This window comes from Panthera pardus, unplaced genomic scaffold (genome assembly GCF_024362965.1).
Source record: "Panthera pardus isolate Hobbes unplaced genomic scaffold, ASM2436296v1 HiC_scaffold_21, whole genome shotgun sequence".
NCBI lineage: Eukaryota > Metazoa > Chordata > Mammalia > Carnivora > Felidae > Panthera > Panthera pardus.
In genome coordinates, this window is record NW_026526777.1 from 48890798 (window position 1) to 48917713 (window position 26916).

At 37.0% G+C, this 26916-nt stretch overlaps 1 protein-coding gene across 12 annotated transcripts in view; it reads right to left on the reverse strand.

Moving 5' to 3' along the window:
* Nucleotides 1-26916, reverse strand: part of RASAL2 (RAS protein activator like 2) — a 358056-nt gene that overhangs the window by 93524 nt on the left and 237616 nt on the right. Inside the window, exons 1-2 of one of the 12 annotated variants that reach the window (XM_019426078.2) lie at nt 17606-17702; nt 16819-16938 (exon numbers count right to left, since the gene is read on the reverse strand). The exons of the other annotated variants lie outside the window; for them this stretch is intronic. Coding sequence (XP_019281623.1) covers nt 16819-16938; nt 17606-17693 — 208 coding nt within the window. The 5' untranslated portion in view covers nt 17694-17702. Of the gene's footprint in view, nt 1-16818; nt 16939-17605; nt 17703-26916 lie in introns of those variants that run through there. 12 annotated transcript variants of the gene reach the window in all.

Below are 26916 nucleotides of genomic sequence, written 5' to 3' on the forward strand. Positions count from 1 at the left end.
TAATCTCTGAATAATTGATGGAGAAACCAAACTTGGAGGAAAATAAGTTCCATTAGCAAGACTAAAATGATCCAGTAAACAGTTTTCCTTAATTTCCAATGTTCTGGATAAGGAAAAAAATGGAAACATTTCCTCATTTTCTTTCAAGCACCTAATTATAGTATTCAGGCATATGAACTCATTAAATAAATATATTTCAGTGCTTTTAACAATTTGAAATTATATTGGCTAAAATGAGCAACCGCATGTTAAATTCTAACAAATATGTTACTTGTTGTACTTCTCTTCCTCTTTTAGATTCTCTTTCTGTACCTTGAGAAATATCACAACTCTGGTGTGGCTTAGAGAATATTACTAGGTTCAAAAAGAGGAAATTAAATTTTTCTTGAAGTTTGAACAATTGGCATTGATGAGGGAAAAGAAAGGGAAAAGGAAGGAAATAAGCTGCATGAGCCAATGAGAAGAAGTCTACACTCCCTGACTTTCTCAGCCCCCACAACAAGGCAACTTATCTGCAGATGCAAAAAAAGGCTCTTGAATACCCAAGTTCTTTCATTTTCAGAAGATTCGGAACTGTTTCAAAATGGAGCAAAGGAACGTATACCCAAGCACCAGTGGCCGTTCAGAGCCATGGTGGCAGCATCAGCAAGGGCTGAATTAACAACTCACTGGATTAGTCACAGGCAGGCCTGCATATTAAACTGGCCCAGCTACCTTGAACTTGAAATCTCCAAGCAGAAAGGAAAGCTGCTACTATCCCCCTAAAGCCACCTTTCTGCTGAGTTAGAAGGAAAATCTATACCGGTTCCAGTAGACCAAAATTAGACGGCTCTCTCCCCTGCCCCCACTCACGTTACAGACGCCTGCATTATTTTCACCTGCTATAAGAATTAGTGTTCCTTCATAGTCATAATATTTAATTACAGTTATTTTAAAATATGCTCACTCTCTAAGACTGAGTCAGAGACTTATAATATTGTTTCAGTTAAGGTCTGAAACCATTGTATTCACTTTCTCATCCTCTAAAGATATTTTCCACCTGCAGATTGAAAGGCACAAAAAGTTATAAAATAGAAAAGCCTGGTTAAGTTTTAAATTTATCTCTTCATTTCCTTTGCCACTGGGTATGAACCAAGATGAAGTGACAACTTAAAATGATGACAGACAACCTCCAACGTAGCTCCGCAGGGAACATTATTGAACAAAGCGAACGACTGGGTGCTCTCCCAACTATCTGTGTGATTCTGTGTAAGCCATTTCATCTTTTCTGCTGGATGATTATAGGGGCAAAGGCACTTTTGGTGAAGGATGTGCTTGTTCAACAGACAGAAGTCAACGTCTGTCTTTAGAACCTAATAGTTGTACTGTTCATGACTTTAATTCACTTATCGAGAAGAAATGTCAGAAAGCATTTCAAGGAAGACAAAAAAGCAGGACAGTGTAAAGGAGATGAAGAGGTGTAGTAATTTCACTATAGTAATTACAGTGAATGGGTGGGGCTGCGTTGAGAAGATGAGGTGAGGAAGTCGGCCTTGTAGGTTGATTAGGGAAGAACACTGCGGGCAGGGGGGAGCCAATACAAAGCTCCTGGAGTAAAGTGCAGCGTGGAGGCCAGCGCGTAAGGGACCAGTAAGTAGCAGCAGAAAGCCTGAGACTATGGAGGTGTGCTCAGACCATGTAGGCTCTGTAGGCCTGTATGTGCAGACTTCAGGTTTTTACTGTGAAATGAAAAACCACCTGGTCAAACACATTTCACCAAAAGGTATAATAAATCACAGAGAAACCCTATGGAGAGATACACTTACTGGCACTTTCTTAGGTATTTTCTTTTCAGGAGTTTGAATAATGAATGTGATTGAAATAATTCTGGAATATTCTATGTTTGGAAAGAGAGTAAAGGGAAATGTTTATCATATTAACTGAGGGTTAGGTTCCAAAAGCCCCTGAAAATATCCTAAATGAGAAAGGTATCTGTTGTATCTGTTATCATTATGGCCAAATATCTATAAGCATCAAGTACATTTACTTTTTTAAAAAAATTTTTTAATGTTTATTTATTTTTGTGAGAGACAGAGCATGAGCAGGGAAGAGCAGAGTGAGGGGGAGACAGACTCCGAAGCAGGCTCCAGGCTCTGAGCTGTCAGAACAGAGCTCAACACGGGGCTTGAACTCACGAACTGTGAGATCATGACCTGAGCCCAAGTCGGACGTTCACTGACTGAGCCACCCAAGCGCTCCTACATTTACCTTTTTTTTCAGTCATATTTAACCAAAGTTTGTTTGCCATCATGTCATACATGCACACACTTAACATAAATACCAGGGCTCAGGTGTCATGAATTCTGATACTGTGTGTCACTCTTAGAATAAGTTACCATCGTTAAGAAATGGTTCAAAATAATTTCTTTGAAGAGAAAAAGATGTACTATAAAAGTTATTTAGGCACCTCTTTTGTGACTACTTTGTCTAAGGCAGAAGTATTTTTATGATAATTTTAGCTAATATTGAGTGTTTTGTGCGAAGTGCTGGGTCTGGTATCTATCTGCCTTAATCTTTGGGCCCCTGAGGTGGTAACAATTATTATTCTCTTGGATGAGTGTGGGGCCAAATTTAAAAGAAAATAATAGTTACCAATGTGAAAGTAATTTCATAAAATTCAACAGGAAAAATAAACAAAATGTAGAAAGATACTTATAAAGTTTTAATTTGTTGGACAATGATGTAAGGAACCAAAATACCCTTCTCACAGCAAAAGTCTCTAGTTATGACAGATCAGAAGAACATTACATGTTCACAGATGCAGTCGGTGTGGCATATATCGTGTGCCTGAATACTTCAGATGAAGGGCTACCCGGGTCAATTCTAGTAATTTTGTGCACAGAATTATCAAACATGAATGAACAGGGAGGCTCTGTCCATTACAATTATTCACAGGCCCCTTTAATATTTTGGATATTATATTTAGGAAACAAGTGTTCCAATATTACTCTAGTCTAGAAAGGGGAACTTTTTAGTTCACTTCAAAAACCTTTTTAAAAATCAGTAACATTTCAATCAAGCCTGACAGAAAGTTACACACCAAACTGTGTTTGTGTACGCATTCACGTCACTGAAGTTTCGGGGTGCTGCTGCGAATGAGCCCACTCCACTACCGTCTATTTGCCCTGATATTGTGTAAATGATGACAATAAATAAGATAGGATATGTCAGTGGCTCAAGTTATTAATGAATAAGATAAGCAAAGAACTTCTCTCTTCATGCTGGGAATTCGAAATTAGAACTCCTTTCCCACAGGAGCAGAAGGGAAAAAGAGGAAGGAAAGAAGACTATCAGACAATGGGTCTGTATGTATTCGGTCAAGAAGGACCTCAAAACAAATGGCAAAAGGTGAAAGAGGAAAGGCTTCAGGAGAATGAGATTTTGTGCTTCGTTGGAAGACTCCTAAAAGGCAATGGGACCTTAAAGATTCAGTTGGAGAACAATGTTGTAAAGGAAAAGTGACAAGAACAAAGAGAAGAAAATTACATACTGCGTTTATATAGTTGCTAACACCGTAGCACCTGGGCGTTTATAGACTTCATCCACCTGCTTTTCAGTAGGACATTTTCTGCTGTATCCCAGTTTTACAGCTTTAAAGCCTATGTACAGGACAGTCACTACCATTCAGCTGCTCTGAAATACAAATCCCCAGAGCCACTTTAATTTATCCAATTTGTATCACTTAGACTGCAGGACTTCACTCAAACAAGCCGACCTTTCAAGTTTGCATGCCCTTGACACTGACTTCAATCCAAACCAATTGGTGCTAAGTACACAAACGTGGTGAATTCTCAGGAAGTAAAGCCATTCAGTCTCCCCACCTTTTCTTTACTTCAACAAATTTATTCTCTATTATTATTATTGTTATTTTTAAAATTCCTTCTTATTAATAGGAGAATATATTGATTTCTCTCTGGTCAAGGAGTTTGGACACCGACAAGTACCTCATTTCTTCAACTTAGGACTTCACATGATGATAGTGGATGAGATAGCAGAGAATAGCTTTAGTGCAAACAGCCGTCTCAACCAGAAAGGCTAAGAAAACAGCTCATGGATGTCTACATGGTAGCTTAAGATTCAAACACAAAGCAGATCTCTGGTTCTTAATGATAACCACCAAGGATCTTAATAATAATAATAAAAACATAACGAACATACCTGCAACACCAAACTATCATTTATTATTCCTTATTACATGCCACGTGTTTTATAGGAGTTATCTCTTCCATCATTACAACAATTCTCTGGAACTATCGCCTCCATTTACAGATAAGAAAACAAGAAAAGGTTCTATTATTCTATGTTTGCACAGCTGGTAAAGGGTAGAATCAGGATTGGAACTCACACAGTCTGGATCTATAGTCTGTACTTTTAATTACTATGCATGTTACCCTATTCTCCTTGTGTTTTGTATAATATGCTGTAATGGAGAAGAAATAAGATAAATAGTCATGGAGACCCCAATTTTCCTACTTCTTCCTAAAAATAACTCAAAGGGCTTTAACAACATACACACAATTCTTCATATATTAAAGAGAGGTAAATCACTTAGCATTGTATTATTGTGGTGAGCATTGAGTAATGTACAGAATCACTGAAACTATAATGACACTGTTAATTATATTTCAATAAAAAAAATAATGCGTTATCACATTGCATTCCACTTAACCAGTGATTTGCCAGCCTGGCTGTGAATTCAAATCAGCTGTAGAGCTTTTATTTCATTATTATTATTTTTTTAATGTTTATTTTGAGAGAGAGAGAGCGTGCAAGACAGTGTGAGTGGGTGAAGGGCAGAAAGAGAGAGAATCCTAAGCAGTCTCCACCCTGTCAGCACAGAGCCCGATATGGGGCTTGATCTCAAGAACCGTGAGATCATGACCTGAGCTGAAATCAAGAGTCAGACGCTTAACTGTCTGAGCCACCCAGGTGCCCCAGCTGTAGATCTTTTAATCAAAACACAGATGCCCTTTATCCAAGGGATACAGGTGTGCTGTTTCAAAGGGACACATGCACCCCCATGTTTACAGCAGCACTATCAACAATAGCCAAAGTATGGAAAGAGCCCAAATGTCCATCAATGGATGAATGGATAAAGAAGATGTGGTATATATATACAACGGAGTATTATTTGGCAATCAAAAACAATGAGATCTTGCCATTTGCAACTATGTGGATGGAACTGGAGGGTGTTATGCCAAGTGAAATTAGTCAGAGAAAGATAAAAATCATATGACTTCACTCCTATGAGGACTTTAAGAGACAAAACAGATGAACATAAGGGAAGGGAAACAAAAATAATATAAAAACAGGGAGGGGGACAAAACAGAAGAGACTCATAAATATGGAGAACAAACTGAGGGTTACTGGAGGGGTTGTGGGAGGGGGGATGGGACTAATGGGTAAGGAGCACTAAGGAATCTATTCCTGAAATCACTGTTGCACTATATGCTAACTCATTTGGATGTAAATTTTTAAAAATTAAAAATAAATAAATAAATAAATAAATAAATAAATAAATAAATAAAAACACAGATGCTCAGCTCAGACCCACTGAATTACAACCTTTGGGGAAGGGGAGAGTACAGCCTAGGCATAAATATTACAAAAAGTTTCCTAGGTAAATCTGATATGTATTTCTTTTTTAAAATTGAGGTATTATAGGGGCGCCTGGGTGCCTCAGTCAGTTAAGTGTCTGACTTCAGCTCAGGTCATGATCTCACCACCGTTCATGGGTTCGAGCCCCACGTCAGGCTCTGTGCTGACAGCTTGCTTAGAGCCTGGATCCTGCTTTGGATTCTGTGTCTCCTCTCTCTGCCCCCCCCCCCCCCCTCACACTCTCTCTCTCAAAACTAAATAACTGTAGAAAAAAATTTTTTTAACTGAGGGATTATAACGGACATACAGATTGATACTGGTTTCAGATGTACAACCTAGTAATTTGATATTTGCATATATTGTGAATGATCACAATAACTCTAACATTTGTCACCACACATATAGAAATTAAAATAAAAAAAAAATTAAATCTTTCTCTTAGAGGGGTAAGTTAGTGCAAAAAAGCCCACCAAAGAAAATGCTCAATCCTGGAACACTGTTGCTAATAAGAATATTCTAGTCAAGAAACAGGTGAGGAAATGGGGTAAAGAGGGAGAAAGGGGTCTTGCTTAATGGAATGGTGAAAAATGTGAACAAATCAGGAAACAACCTATAAAAACATCTAATACTGATTGCTTGAATTAAAAAGTGATAAAAAGTCCTCCAAAAAATAACCTGACCTTAGTGGGAGGGATGAATACATAGAGCACAGAGGATTTTTAGGGCAGTGAAAAAACTCTGCGTGGTACTGTAATGATGGATACATGTCATTATACAGTTGTCCAAACCCAAAGAATATACAATATCAAAAATGAACCCTAATGTAAATTACAGACCTTGGGTGATTATGATGTGTTAATGCAGATTCATCAACTATAACAAATGTTACTATTCTGGTGGGGGACACTGGTAATGGGAGAGGTTGTGCATGAGGGGGAAGGGGGCTGCACAGTCCCTGTACCTTCCTCTTAATTTTGCTATGAACCTAAAACTGCTCTTAAAAAAATGAAGTGTTAAAAAAACAAGACCAAACCCTGTCCCTCTAAAGTACACCTCTGAAGTACACCTAAGTGGAGAAATAAGTACTCAGGCCAATTCTATGAGACAAAAATAGATAAATAGCATGAAGATCTTAGGTTTTACAAAGAATAATCTTTAAGAAAACATTGTTCAGCATAAAATGATGTTTTTGAGCATTTCGATCGAGTTATTTGTAAAACTTAATCTCACAACTTCATTTTGGTGAATAATATTTTATGTTCAACTCTGGAAGACACTGTCTTCTAACTTACAGAGATGTAAGAACTGTAAACTTTTTCTATAACTGACTTAATATGTTCTCACTATTAGTATTTTTCATAAATAATTGTGGGTAAAATCTTTGATTTATTCATACCACGATTTCAGTATTCACCTTTAAAAACCTAAAAAGATTTGGTCCTTTATTATGCCAGGGACTTTTAAGACTAGTTTGGGTTTTGTTCCAAAAACAGGCATTAATAGAAAGTACTGAAGTACTGAAAACACAAATATTTGGCCTCTAATACACAGATGAGAACTTATTCATGTACTAAGGGCCAAATATGCATATAGCACTGTACAAAAAAAAAAGTTTACGTTGGATATCAATTCTTAGTGAAGGTATCAGAAGACGGAGAAGCCTATGATGTTGATTTGTACCCCCATCTGCCACCAACGTTGTCAAATCTCTTTTCAAAATGTCTGTTGGCTTCATTTTGTCCATTTTATTTCCACTACCATCTATCACCCTGGTCTTGGACTTTTTATCTTCTCATGCAGATCATGGCAGGACTCTCCTAACTGATCTCACTGACTCCTGTCTTTTTCTGCTGAAAGCTATCCTGCTCGCCATTACCAGATTAGTTTCCCTAAAACATTACTTTCTTGATGTAATTGCCTTCCTAGAGATCTTAAGATAGGTTGAAAAAAACCACCTGGCATCACCTTTCACAGTCCCTCTTTTCTGCCAGCACCTTCCAACAAATTGCCTTAGACAGATGATCTCTGATCTCAAACTGGTCATATTCATCCCCTATGTCTGATTTTGCTAATGGTTTTCACCTATCTGCCAAATCTTAGGTGACCTTCAATACCAATGTCAGTTCAACTACTTTCACAAAACCAGTTCTAATTATTGACATTTCTTTGATTTCCAATTAATACATTTGTAGAAGTTCATATTACTTGATCATATGTTCTTTAGTTTCAGGTACCAAACTACATTCCTGCCCAATACAGTATTCTGCAAGTGATGTCTTGAACAAGGTTTAAATAATTTAAGATTTGAGTAATAGTGATCTTGCCTCAATTTTTAAACAAATTCTAGTAAATAGAATTCTCTCAATTTTAAATATGCAATGTTCTCATAAACCATTTACACTAAATTTTGCTTGTCTGCAAGGAGTACTAAAACAAAATAAAATAATTAGTAACAAATAAATTTGAACAACTAAAAAATAGTTCAGTATAGTCTGACAACCTTTTTTTTCTCCTTTAATAAACATATCGGGTGATATAGAATTGCCCTTTTTTGTATGTTAAAGTGGTAAAAAATTATTTCATATACAAAGTCATATGGTTCAACTTAATATATAGTAAAATTATTAATCAGTTTTCTAGTTATTTTAATTCACATATGGAATTAAAGTGAACCATATAGTCAAGTTTAAGAGTCACTGTCTTTTTATGTACAGTATATTAATTTGAATCTTCATCTATAATTGAGATTTTGATAAATAAACTACATGAGAGCTTAGGCTTAAAAGTTTTGAGATGTTTCCTAGGAATCATTCTTTTTGAAAATTCACATATCTCCAGGTTTCCTTAAGAAGCACATTTAAACATAATAAGGTTTAAATCTTGATTTCTTCTTATTCATTTCCATTTTCTTTAGATATCTGTTCAGCTTGATTTTCTTAAATTTTTTATTTGTACATCTCCATCAGGAAAATTTTGAAAGAACTTTTTTTTTCTTTCTCTAAGAAAATCCTCTAAATAAAGGATGTAAGAGTTAAACACAAAGGGAAACTTGACCACCTGTGGGACTCAATAGGGATTCAACTGCCACGTTTAGGGTTTAGCAGGGCTCCTAGGATTTTTAGTTTCTTCTTCAATTTAGATACCAGAATATCAATTAATTCATTTATGATGAAAAACTGAATTGTCACTGATTGAAAATATTAATGTAAGTGTAATCCAGCAATTAGTCTTTTTCGGAAGTCAAGCTACATAAGAAATCAAACCACAATTGGTGATAATTTTAAGACACTGATTCAATTTCTTTCATGGTTATAAGTTGCAAGCCTACTTATATTTTCTGTTTCTTCTATAGTCAATTTTAAAAAATTGTATCTTTCTTTAAATGCCCAATTTCTCTAAATTTTCAAATATCATAAAGTTGTTCATGATAGATTCCTTCCTATTTTTCAAGTCTCTGATTTTCTGTAATAGGGTTTCATTTTTCATTTCTTAAGTTTATTTATTTAACGGGGGGTGGGGAGAGGGAGAGGGAGAGAGAGAGAGAGAGAGAGAGAGAGAGAGAGAGAGAGAATATATCCCAAGTAGGCTCCACGCTGCCAGCACTGAGCCCGACATGGGGCTCAAACGCATGAACCGTGAAATCATAACCTCAGCCAAAAATCAAGAGTCAGACCTTTAACCAACCAAGTCACCCACGCACCCCGCTTTTTAAACTTCTAACATTGTTTCTTTGTACTTTCTCTTTGTCTTAATCAAATCTTGACAGTTTTATCTATTTTCATTGAACTTTTTAATAAAACAACTCTTGGCTTTATTGATTCTATGACGTTTATTTCTGTCTTCCATTTCATTATCATTTGCTATTATTTTCATCATTTCTCTCCCTAAACTTTCTTTGGAGATATATTATATATATATATATATAATTTATATATATATATATAAATTATATATATATAATTTATATATATATATATAATTTATATATATATAAAATTTCTAACTTGTTGAGACAAATGGTTAATTAGCTCATTAGTTTTCAGCCTTTCTCAATATAAAAAGTTAAGTCTGTAAATTTCACTTAATAATTACTTCACAGTATCCTACAGGTTTTGATATGTACATTTTCAGGATGTTCACTTCTAACCATTTTACAATTTTCATTATTATTTCTTCATTGACAAAAGAGTCATAGAAAGGTAACTTTAAAAGTTTCCAAAGCAAAGATTTTTAAAGTAAATTCTTGTTACTAATTTCTATCTTAGTTCAACCAGGATCAAGAGAATGCATTCTGTGTGATATAAAGACTTTGAAATTTGTTGAGATTTATTTATGGTCCAGTCTATGGACAGTTTTCATGAAGATTCCATATGTGTATGATAAGACTATATAATTGTTGGATTCAGGATTCTATATATGTCCATTAACTTAAGTTTATTATGTTTTTTTTTTTAATGTTTATTTATTTTTGAGACAGACAGAGACACAGCATGAGCAGGGAAGGGGCAGAGAGAGACGGAGACACAGAATGTGAAGCAGGCTCCAGGCTCTGAGCTGTCAGCACAGAGCCCGACGCGGGGCTCGAACTCACAAACTGTGAGATCGTGACCTGAGCCGAAGTCGGACGCTTAACCGACTGAGCCACCCAGGCACCCCAAGTTTATTATGTTTTTGATGTCTTCTATAGCTTTACTAATTTTTATAGATAAGACTGTAGATTAATCTCCTTATATTTCTGTCAATTTTTGCCTTATAAATTGAGACTGTTATTGGGTGCATGTAAGATTGTTATATCTTTCTAATAATTTCTATATTTTATCATTATGTAGTAACCTCCTTTATTCCTAATAATGGTTTTGACATAAAGTTCGATTTCATCTCATTTTCATGGCTATGCTAGCTTTCTTTTATTTGCCAAAGATATCTTCCCAAACCTTTTACTTTTAATCCTCCTGGGTCTTTATGTCTTTCTCATTCACAACACTAAAAAAGATATCGAGTCTGGCAATTAACACTGTGTTTTCTGATATAGTTGGATTTTATTTTTACCATCTGTGTTTTTGTTTTAACTGTTTAGTTATTTGTTTTGGAGGACAGAGAGAGAGAATGAGAGAGAGAGAGAGAATGAGGGTGGGAGGTAGGGAGAGAGAGAGAGAGGGAGGGAGGGAGAGAGAGAGAGGGAGGGAGAGGAAGGGAGACAGAGAGAGAGAGATGGGGGGAGGAGGAGTGGGAGGGAGAAACAGAATCCCAAGCAAGCTCTGCACTGTCAGTGCTGAGCCCGACATGGGACTTGAATCCATGAGATTCACGGATTCCATGAGATAATGACCTGAGCTGAAATCAAGAGTCAGATGCTTAACTGACTGAGCCACCCAGGCACCCCACCATCTTACTGTGTTTTCTTTTCACCTTTTTTTTATGCTTTTTTTCTGATTTTTGGTCTGTTCAGACCAAGGTTTAAAAATCCTTGGTCAAGGATTAAAAATTTATTTTCTTTTCTACTGCTTTTGAAATCATGCACTTTATTTCCATTTTTTTAATAGCTGTCCTTAACATTTCAACACATGTACTTAAAGCCTAATGTCAATCTTGATTTCTATCCTTTTCTTGAATAATTCAATGATCTTAAAAAACTTCAGTTCCAATTACCCCCTTTCTATCTGACATATTTTTGTTGTCCACTATTTTAGTTTTACCTTATCAGAACTGTAGTTATAAATTCTCATGGGATTTTTATCTTCTTCTCTCCCTGACTAATCCAGTCTAAGATAAAAAAGATTTGTCAGTTTTTGCCAATGAGCAAATTTTTCTCTTATTTTCAGTCATCAAGGGACCCAGTCCTATAGGGAACAATGGTATGAGAATTTCTAATTTTTTTTTAAGGCTTATTTATTCAAGCTTAAAATAAATAAGCTTAAAAGTCTTATTTATTTAAGCAATCTCCATACCCAGTGTGGGGCTTGAACTCACAACTCTGAGATCAAGGGTTGCATACTCCTCAGACTGAGCCAGCCAGGAGTCCTGAGGCTTTCAGTTCTAATTCCTCACTTCATTTGGACCCTAGGCCCATCTCCTATCTTGTGGCTCTTAACTCTTAACATTCTGGGATTCTAAGACTGGCAAATGCCCCCAGGACAATTTACCACTTGTATTTTTAGTTTTCTTTTTTCTCTTCCAAGGGATTTCCTTTCCTTCCTAAGAATAGAGTTCAACCATTTAGCTTAAAAACATCTGTTTCATTAATGTGACATTTCTAGTTGTTTCTGTATTATTTTTCAAGGTGTCTGCCATTTTGCTAGAATTGAATATACTTTCTCCTTGATGTTAGGTGTAATCTTAGTTATAAGTTACCAACATGAAATAACCATAGTCAGTAGAATCACTTAGAAACATGAAAATGTTTACATTTTGTCAAAATGATATTCTTTTATAGAATTATTCTATCACTTAACTTCACTTAATGAAAAAAAAATCACTTAAATTCAGTTTAGAACATGTAAAGTAGTACAGAATATTTGAGTATTTTGCTTCTTATTCTAGAATTTGGAAAACACAATTACAGCCTACTGAATAATAATTGCAAATGCTACCAATGTACCTTAAATGGTACTTGCAGATATGAGAATAGAGAACAGTGGAGAAAAGGAGGGAAAAGGATAGTTCTGACAGAATGAGTTGGCTAATTGTGAAAATGGCTGAATCTCAAACTTTTGGGTATCTGAATAGCATTCATTCACTCATTCACTCAAAACAAGTATTTATTAAGCACCTCTTCAGTGCTATTCTGGAAGATGCCAAGATATTAAGTGAAGGACCCTACTATGCAGAAACGGGAGTGCTAGGTGGGTACACAAATAACTAACTACAATCTAAGACTGAGTAAGTTAAATGCCATAAAATTAATACACTAGCAGTTACCTCCCTCATCTTCTCTACTTTCCACTACTAAATCTCTACAAGCATCTTTGATTCCTGTAGGAGTTTCTCCTTTCAAAAGGTTAATCCTGTGCCCTTAATCCCACACTCACCCTCAAACTCATAAAGGATTTTGTTCCCTCAGTCTCCTCTCTTACCGGTTTAATATCTTGCTCTTTCCTATACCAAATATATGTATATATGTACAAGTCTCTCCAGTTTTTAAAAAGGTACTTTTCCTTTTTATTAGTCCCATATTTCTCCAGGCAAGAGATGGAACCTATGGCTTTCACTGTCTCATCATCTGCTGTCTTTCTCTATATTATAAAATCTGGCTTCTTTTCCCTCAGTTCTAATGAATGAAACAGAACTGAAAATTTCACAAGTTATTAATCAAAAGTCTCATTACCAAATCCAGTGGTCTTTTTTGTCTTCTGTAACCACTAACATAGTTGACCTTCTTCTGTCTTAGTACTTATAATACACACCGTCCAGGCTTTCCTCCTGCCATTAGGATCATGCTCTCTGTATCGCCTCTTCCTCTCTACCCACCCCCCGCCCCACTACTGGTGTTCTTCAAGCTTCAGTCCCGGACCTCTGTTTTTTCTTGACAGTTTGTTGATAGTAGATCACTTACAGATGCTTAGAGCTTCAACTATCTGTCTTCTCTAGATGGCTCTCAAATGTTGCTCTCCACCTGTGACTTCATTTCCAAGAACTATATTTCTGAGGGCGTACTAGTCACCTCAAAGTCAATATAGCTAAACAGAACTCATCTTCTGTCCTCAAAATCTGGCTCCCTTTCCCAACATTTCTATTTCTGTTAATATTACCACCATCTTCCTAAATTCAAAAAGTCTTTGATTTATTTTACTCCCCATTCCTCCAGTCTGTCAGCAACTCTGTTGATAGATTGTAATCTCTCCATCTTTTCATCTTATTCATATTAGCTGTACAAATATTCATCTGGACCTGGAGTGTGCTGGGGGTGGAAAAGACAGAGGGTTGGGCTCCTGCTGTGGAGGCATTCACATCTAGTTTTAACAACAAATAAGCCAAGCACTAATTACTAATTATAGGGCGTTAAGTGTTAAAAGAGAGGTGCTTATTTCGTATCTGGACTTCTCTGATAGCTTTCAAACAGGTGTAACTGCTTCCGGTCTCATCCCCCTACAAGACACTTCCACATATGTCTTTCTAAGAAACTATTTTGGTCACATTTTTTTCTTCCTCATTAATCCTTAATTCTTCCCAACTACTTTCAGGATAAAATTGTTACTCATTAGATTGTCAGGAAAGGTCCTACCCAGTGATCCACCACACATCCTTCAAGTATTACCTCTCATTGCTTCTGTACATGAACTTCCCGTTCCTTTCAAATCAGTTTGTTCATTAGATGTGAACATAATTTAATATTCCTCATGACACTCCTTTCATACAGAAAACTCCATTTCTATAAAAACCTACTCTATGCTTTCAGATTCAGATTAAATCCTATCTCTGTAAAGCAATTTTCAGGGTTTCTAATTGAAAATGATGTCTCCCTTCTTCAAATCCCCAAGGCAATTTTTGCTAAGATAAATCATTTCATAATCAGGTACTGCTTTATTTTATTTTCTCCGTTGTTGTCTTGAATTATCATTAAATCTTTCTCCCTTAATTGTACACAGTTCACGGTTTCTCCCCAAATTCTATGTTTCTCGCAAGCAGGTTTATCGTACACTTCTTCGTATCCAGCCACAGTACCTAGCACAGGATCTTGTTCGTGAGTAAGATCTGAAGCACGGACAGAGTTATGGAAATTTCAGTTTGGATGAAGGGACACGGCCGATGAGAGAAACAGCAAGTGCAAAGGTAGGAAAGGGCAGCATTTGCCTGAGATGTAGGAAGTTAATCAATTTGGTGGAATGAAAGTCCCCTTGGCCCCTCCCCAAAGGAATACTGGAATGCCAGATAGAAGGGCCAGAATAAGTTCCAGATCACAGTGTTTTGACTTCATCTGATAGGTGAGGAGAAAGCCATGGAAGGCTTTTGAATAGAATAACGCACAGCAATTTTATGAAGCTTCATCAAACCAGCACTGCACTAAATCAACAGGAAGGCCTGAACATCAGTTACGTGGCTTCTGTTCAAAAGTGAAGTAGTAAAGTCTAACCAATACAAAGTTCTTTCATCTTCTCTCCTAAAGAGAAACCTGCCATAAATCCTTAGGGAAAGAAACCATAGTTTGACAGGTTCTCTGACACAACGACTCTTTTGGTTCCATTAATTCTAGATTCATCATAAAGTAGATTCGGGTTTCTCATTGTTCTCTTGGCGTCTTCACTGGGAAAAGCATGTTCTAGTTCATGGTAACTACAGTAGCAAATGATATCACAAGAGCTTTGCTTAATCCTCAAGCTATTACAAGTTGTATTGAGATAGCTTTCCTCCTAGTTCCTCTGGAAGAATTTAGTAAATTCCCATTTACCCACAGATGGAGGTGTTTGCTACCCATGGTCAGGAGAGAGATTCAATCTCCCAAATAAGACGTGCTGACATCCAGGGCTCACTGCCGCCACAGTGGAGCAGGGGTACATAGCTATCTACTCTCTCAACAACTAAACTTGTTGTAGCTCTTGAGCAGAATCAAGACTGATTTATCTGTGTCTTGTCTATTACGAATGCTAAGGTTTCCTTCCATTAGGTGGACAGTTTGCAAGAATTTGCATGTTTCTTGTAAGTGTGTTCTAACATCCTTTGTCTTTATCACTTCCACTTGTGAAAAAAGAGTATAATTCATTAACTCTCCTAAACAGAGGACGGGAGTGGGGGCAGGAGGGGACATACACTGTAGACCCTTTTAATTGCCCAACTCTATTTATTTGATTAAATTCTTTTTAGGTATAGAGGAGTAATGGCCAAAAAAGAAAATAAATTAATCTTGAGGTTAGATAATTAGAATACAGAAAAATATCATTCAAGAGCGAAGGAAAATACTTAGTGTTGACTATACCTTCCTTTCCCATGATGCAGTAGGGTCTAAGTGGTTGGTTTTACTCAGGGTTATTTGTGTTTGCTTTTCTTCACTGATGTTTCTCTAGGTATGTGGATGGGTGGGGAATGGGAAGCAGGTAGGATAGGACAGGCTTCAGAGAATTGAGGAGTTAGGAGGTACACATATTTCTTAAAGTCACCCAAATACCCAAGACAAGTGAGGCTGTGATAAACAAATTAAGAGTAGGATTAATATCGAAATATATATCTCTGAGTCTTTATAGAATTAGGAAAGATCTGATCAGGATGACTCTTTACATCTAAACCTCATGAAAAAAAAGAAATCATTTATAGAATGTTAAGATTGACAACATAATTGAATTAAATAAAACAGAAACTTATGCTAAATACAATAAAAATTTTTTTTTAAAAAAGATAGAGATATCTTTTGGAATGGCAGAAGAGTATTTCTAAAGTCATAAGCAATACTCATGAGGCACAGATCAGAAAACTATAAATTTTGTCCACTTATAATAAAGGTATATTTATATTTAGCAAAACATATGAGACAAATCAAATGTATAGAAAAACAGATAAAGTTGAAGGCAATTATTAATCTAACAAAAGTATTCACAAATAGGATTTGTGTAAGTATCAAACTCTCCTATTACACTGATGACACAATTGGATTTATAACCTAACTTTATGAATTTGTTTATGATATCAATAATTCCACGATCAATAATTGCCTTCCTTAGAAATTTATTAGAAAACATCCATAAATGGGAAGTTTAAGTAATAGCTGTATTTTATATACTCAGTAGAAATCTGATATATGAACATTACAAGTATTTCACACCTTGCATAAAAGCTACTTCTCAATCCATATGTTGGCTTTTCTTGCACACAAAGCCCACTGCCACTCTTCCAAGGCAAGCCTCAGCATCACTGTACTGAGAGGTATAGTAAAACAATAACATATTTCGGCTAGTAGAAGTTGTCTAAATACCACGAACAGCTGACCGGATGACACAGTAAGCTTTGCACGGAGCTAGCACTCTTTGTTAAAGCAAAGCAAACTGTCTGCTATTTCTCATAGGCAATGTTGGTGACATTCTTTCTACAAACATCAGCAAACCTTGAACAGCAAACAACTTAAACATATCCTTTTAATTCCTACCCCCTTTAAAATATACAAAGTGGATTTTAGAAAATCTGGGGTCTTACTCCCCAAAGTAAGAGAAGTTCAGACAACAAACGGTTAAAAGAACAAGCGGAGCCCTACCGTACCCAGAAATGACAGAAGGCTCTTCTCCTCTTCGGTGCTACTATCCAACCACTCGGCCACATCACCGGGGGAAAGGAGACTCATTCTCCAGCCAGAAAACTTTTCCATACAGAGCACAATTACTGAATGATGGAGTGGGAAAAGAAAGATACAAAGACTGAATTCTTGGGGGTCCGACACTTAAATTGCTGGCTAGGCTGTAATGATGAAAGAGCAAATGTGATCCTCCCTCCACTCTGAATTCTGTCTCTGTGACATCAATCTAATACAACGGGGGGGAGGGGGAAGGAAATAGAGAGGGTTAAAAGAGGGTGACAGAAGAGAAGGGAAGGGAGATTTGTCCTTCTGTCTCTTAGTGTTAAGCTTTAGCCTGAAAGAGAAGCCAGGATAAAATTGAATAATGATTTGTGTTTAATGACAGGAGAAAGCAAAGGAAAATAAAGAATAAAGACACTCAAAGGAAAAGAAACAGGTTCCTACACTGAAGCAGCTTAGATAACCAGACAGCACAATAGCTAATCAGTTAAGTAAAGCATATCATCAAACAAAAACAAAGGCAAAAGAACAAATTCAGCATTTTGTTTTGTTCCGAGAAGAAAGGTTTTCAAATTTCCTTTCAGTCAACCAGAGAGAACTGCAGCCCCCTAACCCCTTCCTGCTTTAGCTATTTCAACAGCATCTCAGCCCCCTTTGCGAAGATTTCCTGCGAGCAAAGGCAGGTTGATAAATCTGTGAATAGGAAGCTCTCATCCCTCCTTTCTTCTCCTCCTCCTCCGTTCCTCCCCCCACCTCGCATGGCGACGGCATTGATCGACAATAATGGAATCTGTAACTGACTGCCAACAGCAACATTAAGGATATTACAAGTCCACTTCATAAGAATTCGAGCCGGTGGTCGGAACTTGGGGGCAACTCTGGGCTTCTAGTCAATAGCTCTGTCTTTCTTAGCGAGAAAGAAAAGAGGGGTGGAGAGCGCGGGGGGGGGGGGGGCGGGGGAGAGAGGGAGAATAGGAAAGAAGGCTGAAATCTGAAAGAAAGAAGTCAGAGAAGTAAGCTTGTTGGGCTATAGGTTCAGAGACCCATCAATGTAGCAAACGACTGTCCTTCAACTCCTGTCACACTGTCATTGTGAAGGAGTCCGAAACAGATGGATTTTTAAATATGATTTACATTACATACTTACATGCTTGGATTTAAGGTCAGTTCACAGGCTTACACCTTATTAATACGCAGAGAAAAATCAAACAGTAGAGATATTTTCAGAGACCCATAAATCACTAACATCCCTGTTTTCTGTAGATTGATCAGACGTGCTATGAGAAAACAACACTCTTAAAAAGCTCAGAGTCTTCCCCTGCATTAGCAAAATATTAGCTCTGTTCCCAATAATCTATTTTCTTTCTGTTCTAGCAGTCTGCCTTCAGTGAGAGAATTCTCACTGCTTAAGAGTTACTATCTCAGTATATCCTGAATCCAGACTCTCCTCTCCATGTTGACTTCATTATTCTTCATCTGGACTCTAGTCAACTCGGTAAGATTCTTGTTTTATATATTAACCTTTATAAACCCAGTGGCTAAAGTAGTGCCTGGCACTTAGAAGGAGTTCACTTATTTACTGAAGTTTTGTTTAGCTGCTCTAAAAGTTTTAATAGCTTCAAGATTGGCAGGAAATATCAGGCTGAGTATTTTAGGATCTCTTTTCTTTTTTTTTTAATTTTTTAATGTTCATTTACTTTTGAGAGAGAGAGACAGACAGACAGATCATGAGCAGGGAATGGGCAGAGAGAGAGGGAGACACAGAATCCGAAGCAGGCTCCAGGCTCTGAGCTGTCAGCACAGAGCCCAATGCATGGCTGGAACTCACCAACTGCGAGATCATGACCTGAGCTGAAGTCTGACTCTTAACCTACTGAGCCACCCAGGTGCCTCCTTTTTTCTTTCTTAATGTTTATTTTTGACACAGAGAGAGAAAGAGACAGAGCATGAGCCAGGATCTCTTTTTAAAATTAGTCATTTTGACAGATAGTTACTTGAAAGTAGTTATAGCAATAGTACCAACTGAGGAGATACAAAATCTAGGGGCGCCTGGGTGGCTCAGTTGGTTCAGCGTCCAACTTCGCCTCAGGTCGTGATCTCATGGTTAGTGGGTTCGATCCCCACGTCCAGCTCTGTGCTGACAGCTCACAGCCTGGAGCCTGCTTCATATTCTGTGTCTCCCTCTCTCTCTGTCCATCCCCCCACTCATGCACTGTCCCTCAAAAATGAATAAACATTAAAAATATATTTAAATAAGGGGCGCCTGGGTGGCTCAGTCGGTTGAGCGGCCGACTTCGGCTCAGGTCGTGATCTCGCAGTCTGTGAGTTCGAGCCCCGCGTCGGGCTCTGTGCTGACAGCTCAGAGCCTGGAGCCTGTTTCAGATTCTGTGTCTCCCTCTCTCTGACCCTCCCCTGTTCATGCTCTCTCTCTGTCTCAAAAATAAATAAACGTTAAAAAAAATTAAAATATATATATATATATTTAAATAAATCCATACTTTGTTACTCAAAATAACTACATAAAATTGAAAAATATTGACAAATATGTAGAAAAAACATTTTCTCAAAATCCACAGTCTATGCTTGCTTAGTATTTAAGCATGAATTGATAATCCCTTTGTAAGAACTTTAGGACACGCCAGAATATCTGGAGCTCCAAAGTTGAAACCATTGGCCTAGAGCATCAAGTTCAAACAACTTGGTGTGATGTGGCTCCTGCTTCCTTCCTGGTAGCGGCTCCCCCACACTCTCCTTGACTTAGCTATGCTGTGCTATCTACCTCGCTTCCAAGTCTTTGCATGTTCCAAAGCAAAGTAATCACAATTCATCTGTTTTGTTCGTTGGTATATCCCCACTCTCTAGAGCACTACCTGGCACACAGTAGGTGCTCAAACATCTTTGTTGATTGACTTTGGTACCTCCAGTGAGGTATCATTCTTTCTACCATGTATACCTGACTATATTGAACTGATCCATTAGGACTCAGTTCAAATATTACATCTCCAGGTCTTTCCTGACACCTTAAGGCAGAGTTAATAGCTTTCTTACCTATACTTTCATTGTTATTGCTCCTATTACTTTATTGAAATTATCTGTCTACATAGTGATTTCTTCCACTACGCCTTGTGCATTTTAAAGGCGAAAACTGTGCTCTAGTAATCTAAACAAAATGTTTTAATGTCTAGCACACAGTGGATAATTCATAAGTGTTTATTGAATGACTTACTGGTGAAAGTGAAATTGTGATTCTATACACCAAAGTACTAAAGAATTCCATGTATTCCTGATAAAAGGATCTACACCACCAGTCTCCAAATCAACAACCAAAAATAAAACATGGTAAAAGAAAAAATGAATCTTTTATTTTATGTATTATAGCGAAGAAAAGTCAGTATAGGCACAAAGGTATCACCAAAATGATCCGGTACGAGAAACTTGCCTTCTCTAAACAGAGAGTTAGCAAATGAGGCACCCCAAGGAAAAGCTCTAGATTGAAATTTTGTCATAATATAAAAGGCACCGAATTGTTTTTCCTTGTTTATAGCCAGAGCATAGCATGAATTAGACCTGCTTACATAAAAATTTCCTTAAAAATAAAGCAATAAAACTTACTTCAAGATGTAAACATTCTATAGTGGGCTGTACATTTTGTTAAAATATGAGTCAAGGCACCAAAATACTGCGAGTAGGGCTGTTAGAAATAATGCTTGACAATAATCTTCTCAACAAATGAACCAATCACATATATTTTGGTGGTTACTGTGTTCTTCACATGGAGTAAATATAAGCATGTACTTACTATTGACATTTGTTTTGATTTCATTCGTTATTTTCCAAAAAATACTGAAAGCTTATGGAAAGTGCTTGGTGACTGGGCATTTCTATTTGAGGGCATTTACATTTCCTTGTAAATGCGTGTATGTGATACGTGTGTGTGTGTGTGTGTGTGTGTGTGTGTGTGTGTGTGACTTACTGGGCTGCAACTACTAATACAGCGTTTTTAGGCACTTCATTAAGTGCTCTACATACAATATCTCATTTGAAATTCTTAAACAACAACCAGGTGGGATAGGTATTATCTTCATTTCACCGATGAGAAAACCATAGATCAGGAAACTTCTCTACCTACCGACCTTTGTCTAAGGTAATAGGTAGGGATGCAAACGAAATTTGAATGTCTGGATGTTTGGCCAAATTCCCTACCATACTATTATACACCCTACCAGGGCTGATCTATTGAAGGGCCAGCAAAGGTTTTCTGTAGAGGGTCGGCTAGTAAATATTTCATGCTTTGGGGGCCATATAGTCTCTGTCACAACTATTTTAATTCCACCACTGTAGCAAGAAAGCAGTCATAGGCAATATGTAGATGAATGGGCATGGCTGTATGCCAGTACAACCTTATGTACAATACAGAAAAAAAAAAAAAGGGCCCTGGGCCATGGTTTACTGACCCCTGATTCAGGCCCACGCTGTCAATTCAGTCAACCTTTTCTGACTCCCTAACGTATTTGTGGATCTCTGGCAGGTCTTCATGATTGAAAAATAAATAAAATAACTATTTGCCTGGGTCAAATAAAGTTTTCATTTTAAGAACGGTATAATTGTCTTTATTATTTTATTTTAAGACACTAGAAACCAGTTATTTCTTTCCTCCTACTTCCTTAATCTCATAGTCCTAGAGAAAACTTAAGTTTCAGTTGAGTAATGGGTATAAAAAATGTAGCCCCCTCTTCAATTATGTACAGTCCTGATTTTTGCTATAGCTACCTTTTTTATAGCTATCAGCTTTCAGACTCACTCATTTGACAGCATCAGTGACAGTATGTGCCAAGCACTGTTTTAAGCCTTGGGATACAGTTGTGAATAAGAGACAAAACCTCTGCCCTCAGAGAGCTTACATTCTTGGGGGAAGAGAAAGCAATACACAAGATAAAAAGGTTAAGATATATACTGTGTTAGGGTGAAGAGTGCCAAGGATAAGAATAAAGCAAGAAAGGGGTGTAGGTAATGTTGGAGAGCTTTACAATTTTAGAGGGTAGTCAGGCAAGGTATCTCTGAGAGACCGACTTTTGAGTAAAGGGTTCCTGGGTTTTTGGGAAGAGGGTAAAAACAGTAAAAAAAAAAAAAAAAAGATCTGGAAGCGGCAACAGTCAGGAAATCACTGCAGGTAAACTGGATTGACTCAGGGGGGGAAAGAAAAAGGAAAATGAGGTCTGTGAAGAAACAGGAAGCCAGATCGTGTGAAGTTACAAGGTCTTTGGCTCTTATCCTTAGTAGATAGGAAGACATTATGAAGCAGAAGTGATTTGTTAGGCTTGTTTTTTAAAAAATATGAGCTTTATTGAAATAGAGGTCCCGTACCATAAAATTCACTCTTTTAAAGTAGTTTAAAATATAGTCACAAAGTTGTGCAAATATCACGACAGTTTAATTGCAGAACATTTTCATCACCTCAGAAAGAAACCTGGCTCTCATTAGCACCTGGTTCTCCTTCCTCTCAACTGCTGAGTCCTTAGGAACTGCTAATCTAAGTTTTGTCTTTATGAATCTTCCTGTTCTAGACATTTCCTATACATGAAATCATACACTATGTGGCCTTCTGTACCTGATTTGATTTAATTTAATTTAATCTATGCTGTAGCATGTATCAGTACTTCATTCTTTTCAATGGCCAACTAGTATTCCACTGATGGACATTTGGGTTATTTCTACTTTACAGTATTACAAATATAGGCATTCCTCGGATATATTGTGGGTCTGGCTCCAGACCACTGCAATAAAGTGAGTATCTCAATAAAGCTAGTCAGATTAATTTTTTGATTTCCCATTGCGTATAAAAGTTATGTTTACAGAATACTGTACTTGATGAAGTGTGCAAGGGCATGAAGTCTAAAAAAACAATGTATATACCTTAACTTAAAAATATTTTATTGCTAAATAATGCAAGCCATCATCTGAGCTTTCAGTGTATTGTGATCTTTTGCTGGTGGAGGGTCTTGCCTCAGTGTTGGCGGCTGCTGACTGATCAGCGTGGTGGTTGAGGAAGGTTGAGGTGGCTGTGGCAATTTCTTAAAATACTAACAAGCTTTGCTGCATCAATAGACTCTTGCATGTTAATTTCTCTGTAACATGAGATGCTGTTTGATAGCATTTGGCCCACAGAACTTTTGTGAAAATTGGAGTCAGTCCTCTCAGATCCTGCCACAGCTTTATCAACAAGGTTAGGTAATATTCTAAATCCTTGGTTGTCATTTGAACAATCTTCATAGTATTTTCCCCGGGAGAGTCAGGGCCTTCTTCTGGATAAGGTTTGGCTTAAGGGAAAGTTGTGGCTGGTTTGATCTTCTATCTAGAGCATTCAAACGTTCTCCATATTTGCAATAAGGCTGTTTCAACTTTCTTATCATTTGTGTATTCATTGGAGTAGCACTTTTAATTTCCTTCGAGAACACTTCCTTTATATTCACAACTTGGCTAACTGGTACAAGAGACCTAGCTTTGGGCATGTCTTGGCTTTCAACGTGCCTTCCTCACTATACTTAATAATTTCTAGCTTTTGATTTAAAGTGAGAGACATGTGACCCTTCTTTTTACTTGAACACTTGGAGGTCACTGCAGGGTTATTAATTGGCCTAATTTCAATATTGCTGTGTCTCAGGAAATAGGGAGGCCCAAAGAGGAGAGAGGGAGGGAATGGTGGGTTAGTGGAGCAGTCAGAATACACACAACATTCATTAAGTTTGCGATGTTTTTTTAAATACCTTTTAAATGTTTATTTATGTATTTTGAGAGAGAGCGCGCATATATGCACAAGCAGGGGAGGGGCAGAAAGAGAGGGAGAGAGAGAGAATCCCGAGCAGGCTCCGCACCGTCAGCACAGAGCCTGATGTGGGACTGGATCTCACAAACCATGAGATCATGACCAGAACTGAGATCGAGAGTCAGATGCTTAACCGACTGAACCACCCAGGTGCCCCGATTAAGTTTGCTGTCTTATATGGGTGTGGGTTTGTGGCACCTCAAAACAATGACTGTAGTAACATCAAAGATCACTGATCACAGATCAGCAGACCAAACATAATAATAATGAAAAAGGCTGAAATATTTCGAAAATTAACAAAATGTAGCAAGAGCCACAAAGTAAGCAAATGCTATTGGAAAACAACAAAAATGGGCTTGCTTAACATAGGGGTTGCCCCTACACCTTAAATTTGTTAAAAAATACAGTCTCTGCAAATTGCAACGAGGTGAAAAGCAATAAAACGAGGTATCCCTGTAGTGCTGCCATAAACATTCCTGTACAACTTTTTCTGTGTAAGCCTTGTAGTTTAAAAGGATATCCAAATAAGATGTATTATATAATCAGCTTTTTCTGTACCAAGAATTTTAAAATGCTACAGCAGAAGAGAGTTATTTTCCAATTTTACAAGCACCAGTTTTCCTCCTAATTCCTCTGGGATTTCCATCCTTTTTGAAGAAACCAAAACTACTGACTCAGTCTCTTTTCTCCTGCTCTACTATTCTTGCACACAGGAAAAGATTAATACTAGATACCCAGGAACGAACAAAGGCAGGTAATATAGGACAATAAGTCTTTTCCTAAACTGGTAACTAAAATTGGTAAAGTTGATGGATTTTGGTGAGGGGGTGTGTAATTTTTACATTTTGATATGGTTTCAAATTTACAAAAATGGTACAAGAAGAGCACAAGGAATTCCTACATACCTGTGTCCAGATTCATCATCTGTTCACATTTTGCTACCTTTGCTTGATTATCCTCTGTGTAATTATTTATGTAAATATTTTACATTATTTACATTATTACATTATTTATATGCATAAAAATATGCATTTTTTAAACCATTTGAGAAAGCTGGAGACATTATGCTCTTTACCACCAACAGCTTCAGTTTCTATTTTCTAAAACAAAGGACATTCTCTTATATACCCCAGAACAATTATCAAAATTAGGAAATTTAATACTGATGTTGGTTGATTTTTTAAGGATAAAATTAAATATTGTGCAAAATCCACTCTATGTGCAAAATTCATATATAAATTCTATTTCGGTATCACACCAAGTCCTTTATTTGAAAAACAAATTGTCTTCAAGGAATGGTTACTAAGATATCACAAGTACTGATTGCAAGTATAATTCAAAGTTATAGTCCATATCATATTAAAATAATGTCTATCAAATTTTTGAAGGGTTACTAAACTTATTAGCATTCAATATACTATTGTGATAAAGGACTGAAAGTAAGAATAACTAGTTTTCAAGAAGGGCAAGTGAAGGACAAGTAAAGTGATCGATTGCATTTCCATCTTGATACTCCTTTGGATATGCACAACTGTTGCCTCAAAAAAGCTTAAAGTAAATGCCAAACTATGGTTTTTGCCTTATATTGTGGTGAGGAGATATGTTACTGAAACAGAAACAGAGTTAAATCTAATGAAATTTACAGTTTAACACTTTAAATAGTATCCCAAATATATATATCTCAACCATTTACATATAAATTATATAACAATATGTGCACTCACACATTATTTTCATTTGCCATGTTACCTTACAATTTTAGAGTTGAAGAAACTAACAAAGCTTGGGTAAGTTTTCTTTCATTTGGATTTAGGAAGCAATACTTTTGATATGTGCAGTCATTGAATAATAAGGTTATTATTATTAGAAGCATTTCTATTATGTGACTATATAAAACATATAACAAGGTACTTTGATGTCTTCTACTGAAAAGGGGTATCAAAATGTAAAGTAGTAAAAACAAAAAAGGTAAGGTAGTAAAACAATTACAAAACAGATGCTCAAAAGTAATGTGCCAAGGACTAATGGCAATTCTGTTTAGGGAAGTGAATGACTATCTAGAATTAAAGATTATCAGATTTCTTAAACACTTCATTTTCTGAGAAAACAAAGGTTTAGAGAAGCAACAAAGTTCACACAGCCAGTAAGGGGTTGGTGGTAGGGTTCTAAGACTTAGATATTTCTGTTTCAGAGCTGACATCCCTACCACATTCTATTTTTTTTTAATGTTTATTTACCTTTGAGAGAGACAGACAGAGCGTGAGTGGGGGAGGGGCAGAGAGAGAGGGAGACACAGAATCGGAAACAGGCTCTAGGCCCTGGGTTGTCAGCACAGAGCCCAATGCAGGGCTCGAACCCAGGAACCGTGAGTTCATGACCTGAGCTGAAGTCGGACACTTAACCACCTGAGCCACCCAGGGGCCCCAACCACATTCTAAATAGAGTCTGTTTCTATAAAATTTTTAGATATTTTGAAAGATGTTTGAAGTGTGAAGGTGAACAGTCATTAAGTGGAAAGGAAAACTGTTTTATTTGCTCAATGATCTAAGATAAGGTGACAAGGTTAAATAAATTGTGTAGAAATCCAAAGATCCCTAAAAATCAGGAGGCCAGACCGCCCCCCCCTCCCGCTCCAGTCTTTAAAGTGAAGGTATGAAAAGATCAGCTTGAATTTCTTTCATTCCTTTCCACCAATGAAAGATTCTGATGGCCTGATTGTGTTTTACAAATATCTCCTAACAAAAGGATTTCGCTGAACATTAGTGCAATGCTTGGCACACAGTAAGGGCTCATTATTTGTTAAACGAATGAATAAATGAAAATATTTTCCCATGCCCGCTCAGGATATCTGACATGGTTATTTGACCCAACAGGCATTTTAATGAGGCTGTTTAATGCTGTGCTTGACAAATTTGCTATTGCTGATTTTACAATGGAGAAACCATGTCAATTTAAAAAAAATTTTTTAAACACTTTATTTATTTTTGAGAGACAGAGCATGAATGGGGGGAGGGGCAGAGAGAGAGGGAGACAGAATCTGAAGCAGGCTCCAGGCTCTGAGCTGTCAGCACAGAGCCCAATGTGGGGCTCGAACTCACGAACTGTGAGATCATGACCTGAGCCGAAGTCGGTTGTTTAACTGAATGAGCCACTCAGGCTCCCCAAACCAAGTCAATTTTTATCCATCATTTTAAGTAATGTCTTTAAAGTCAGAGAATGTAACACGTTTAGAGAAGAAAAT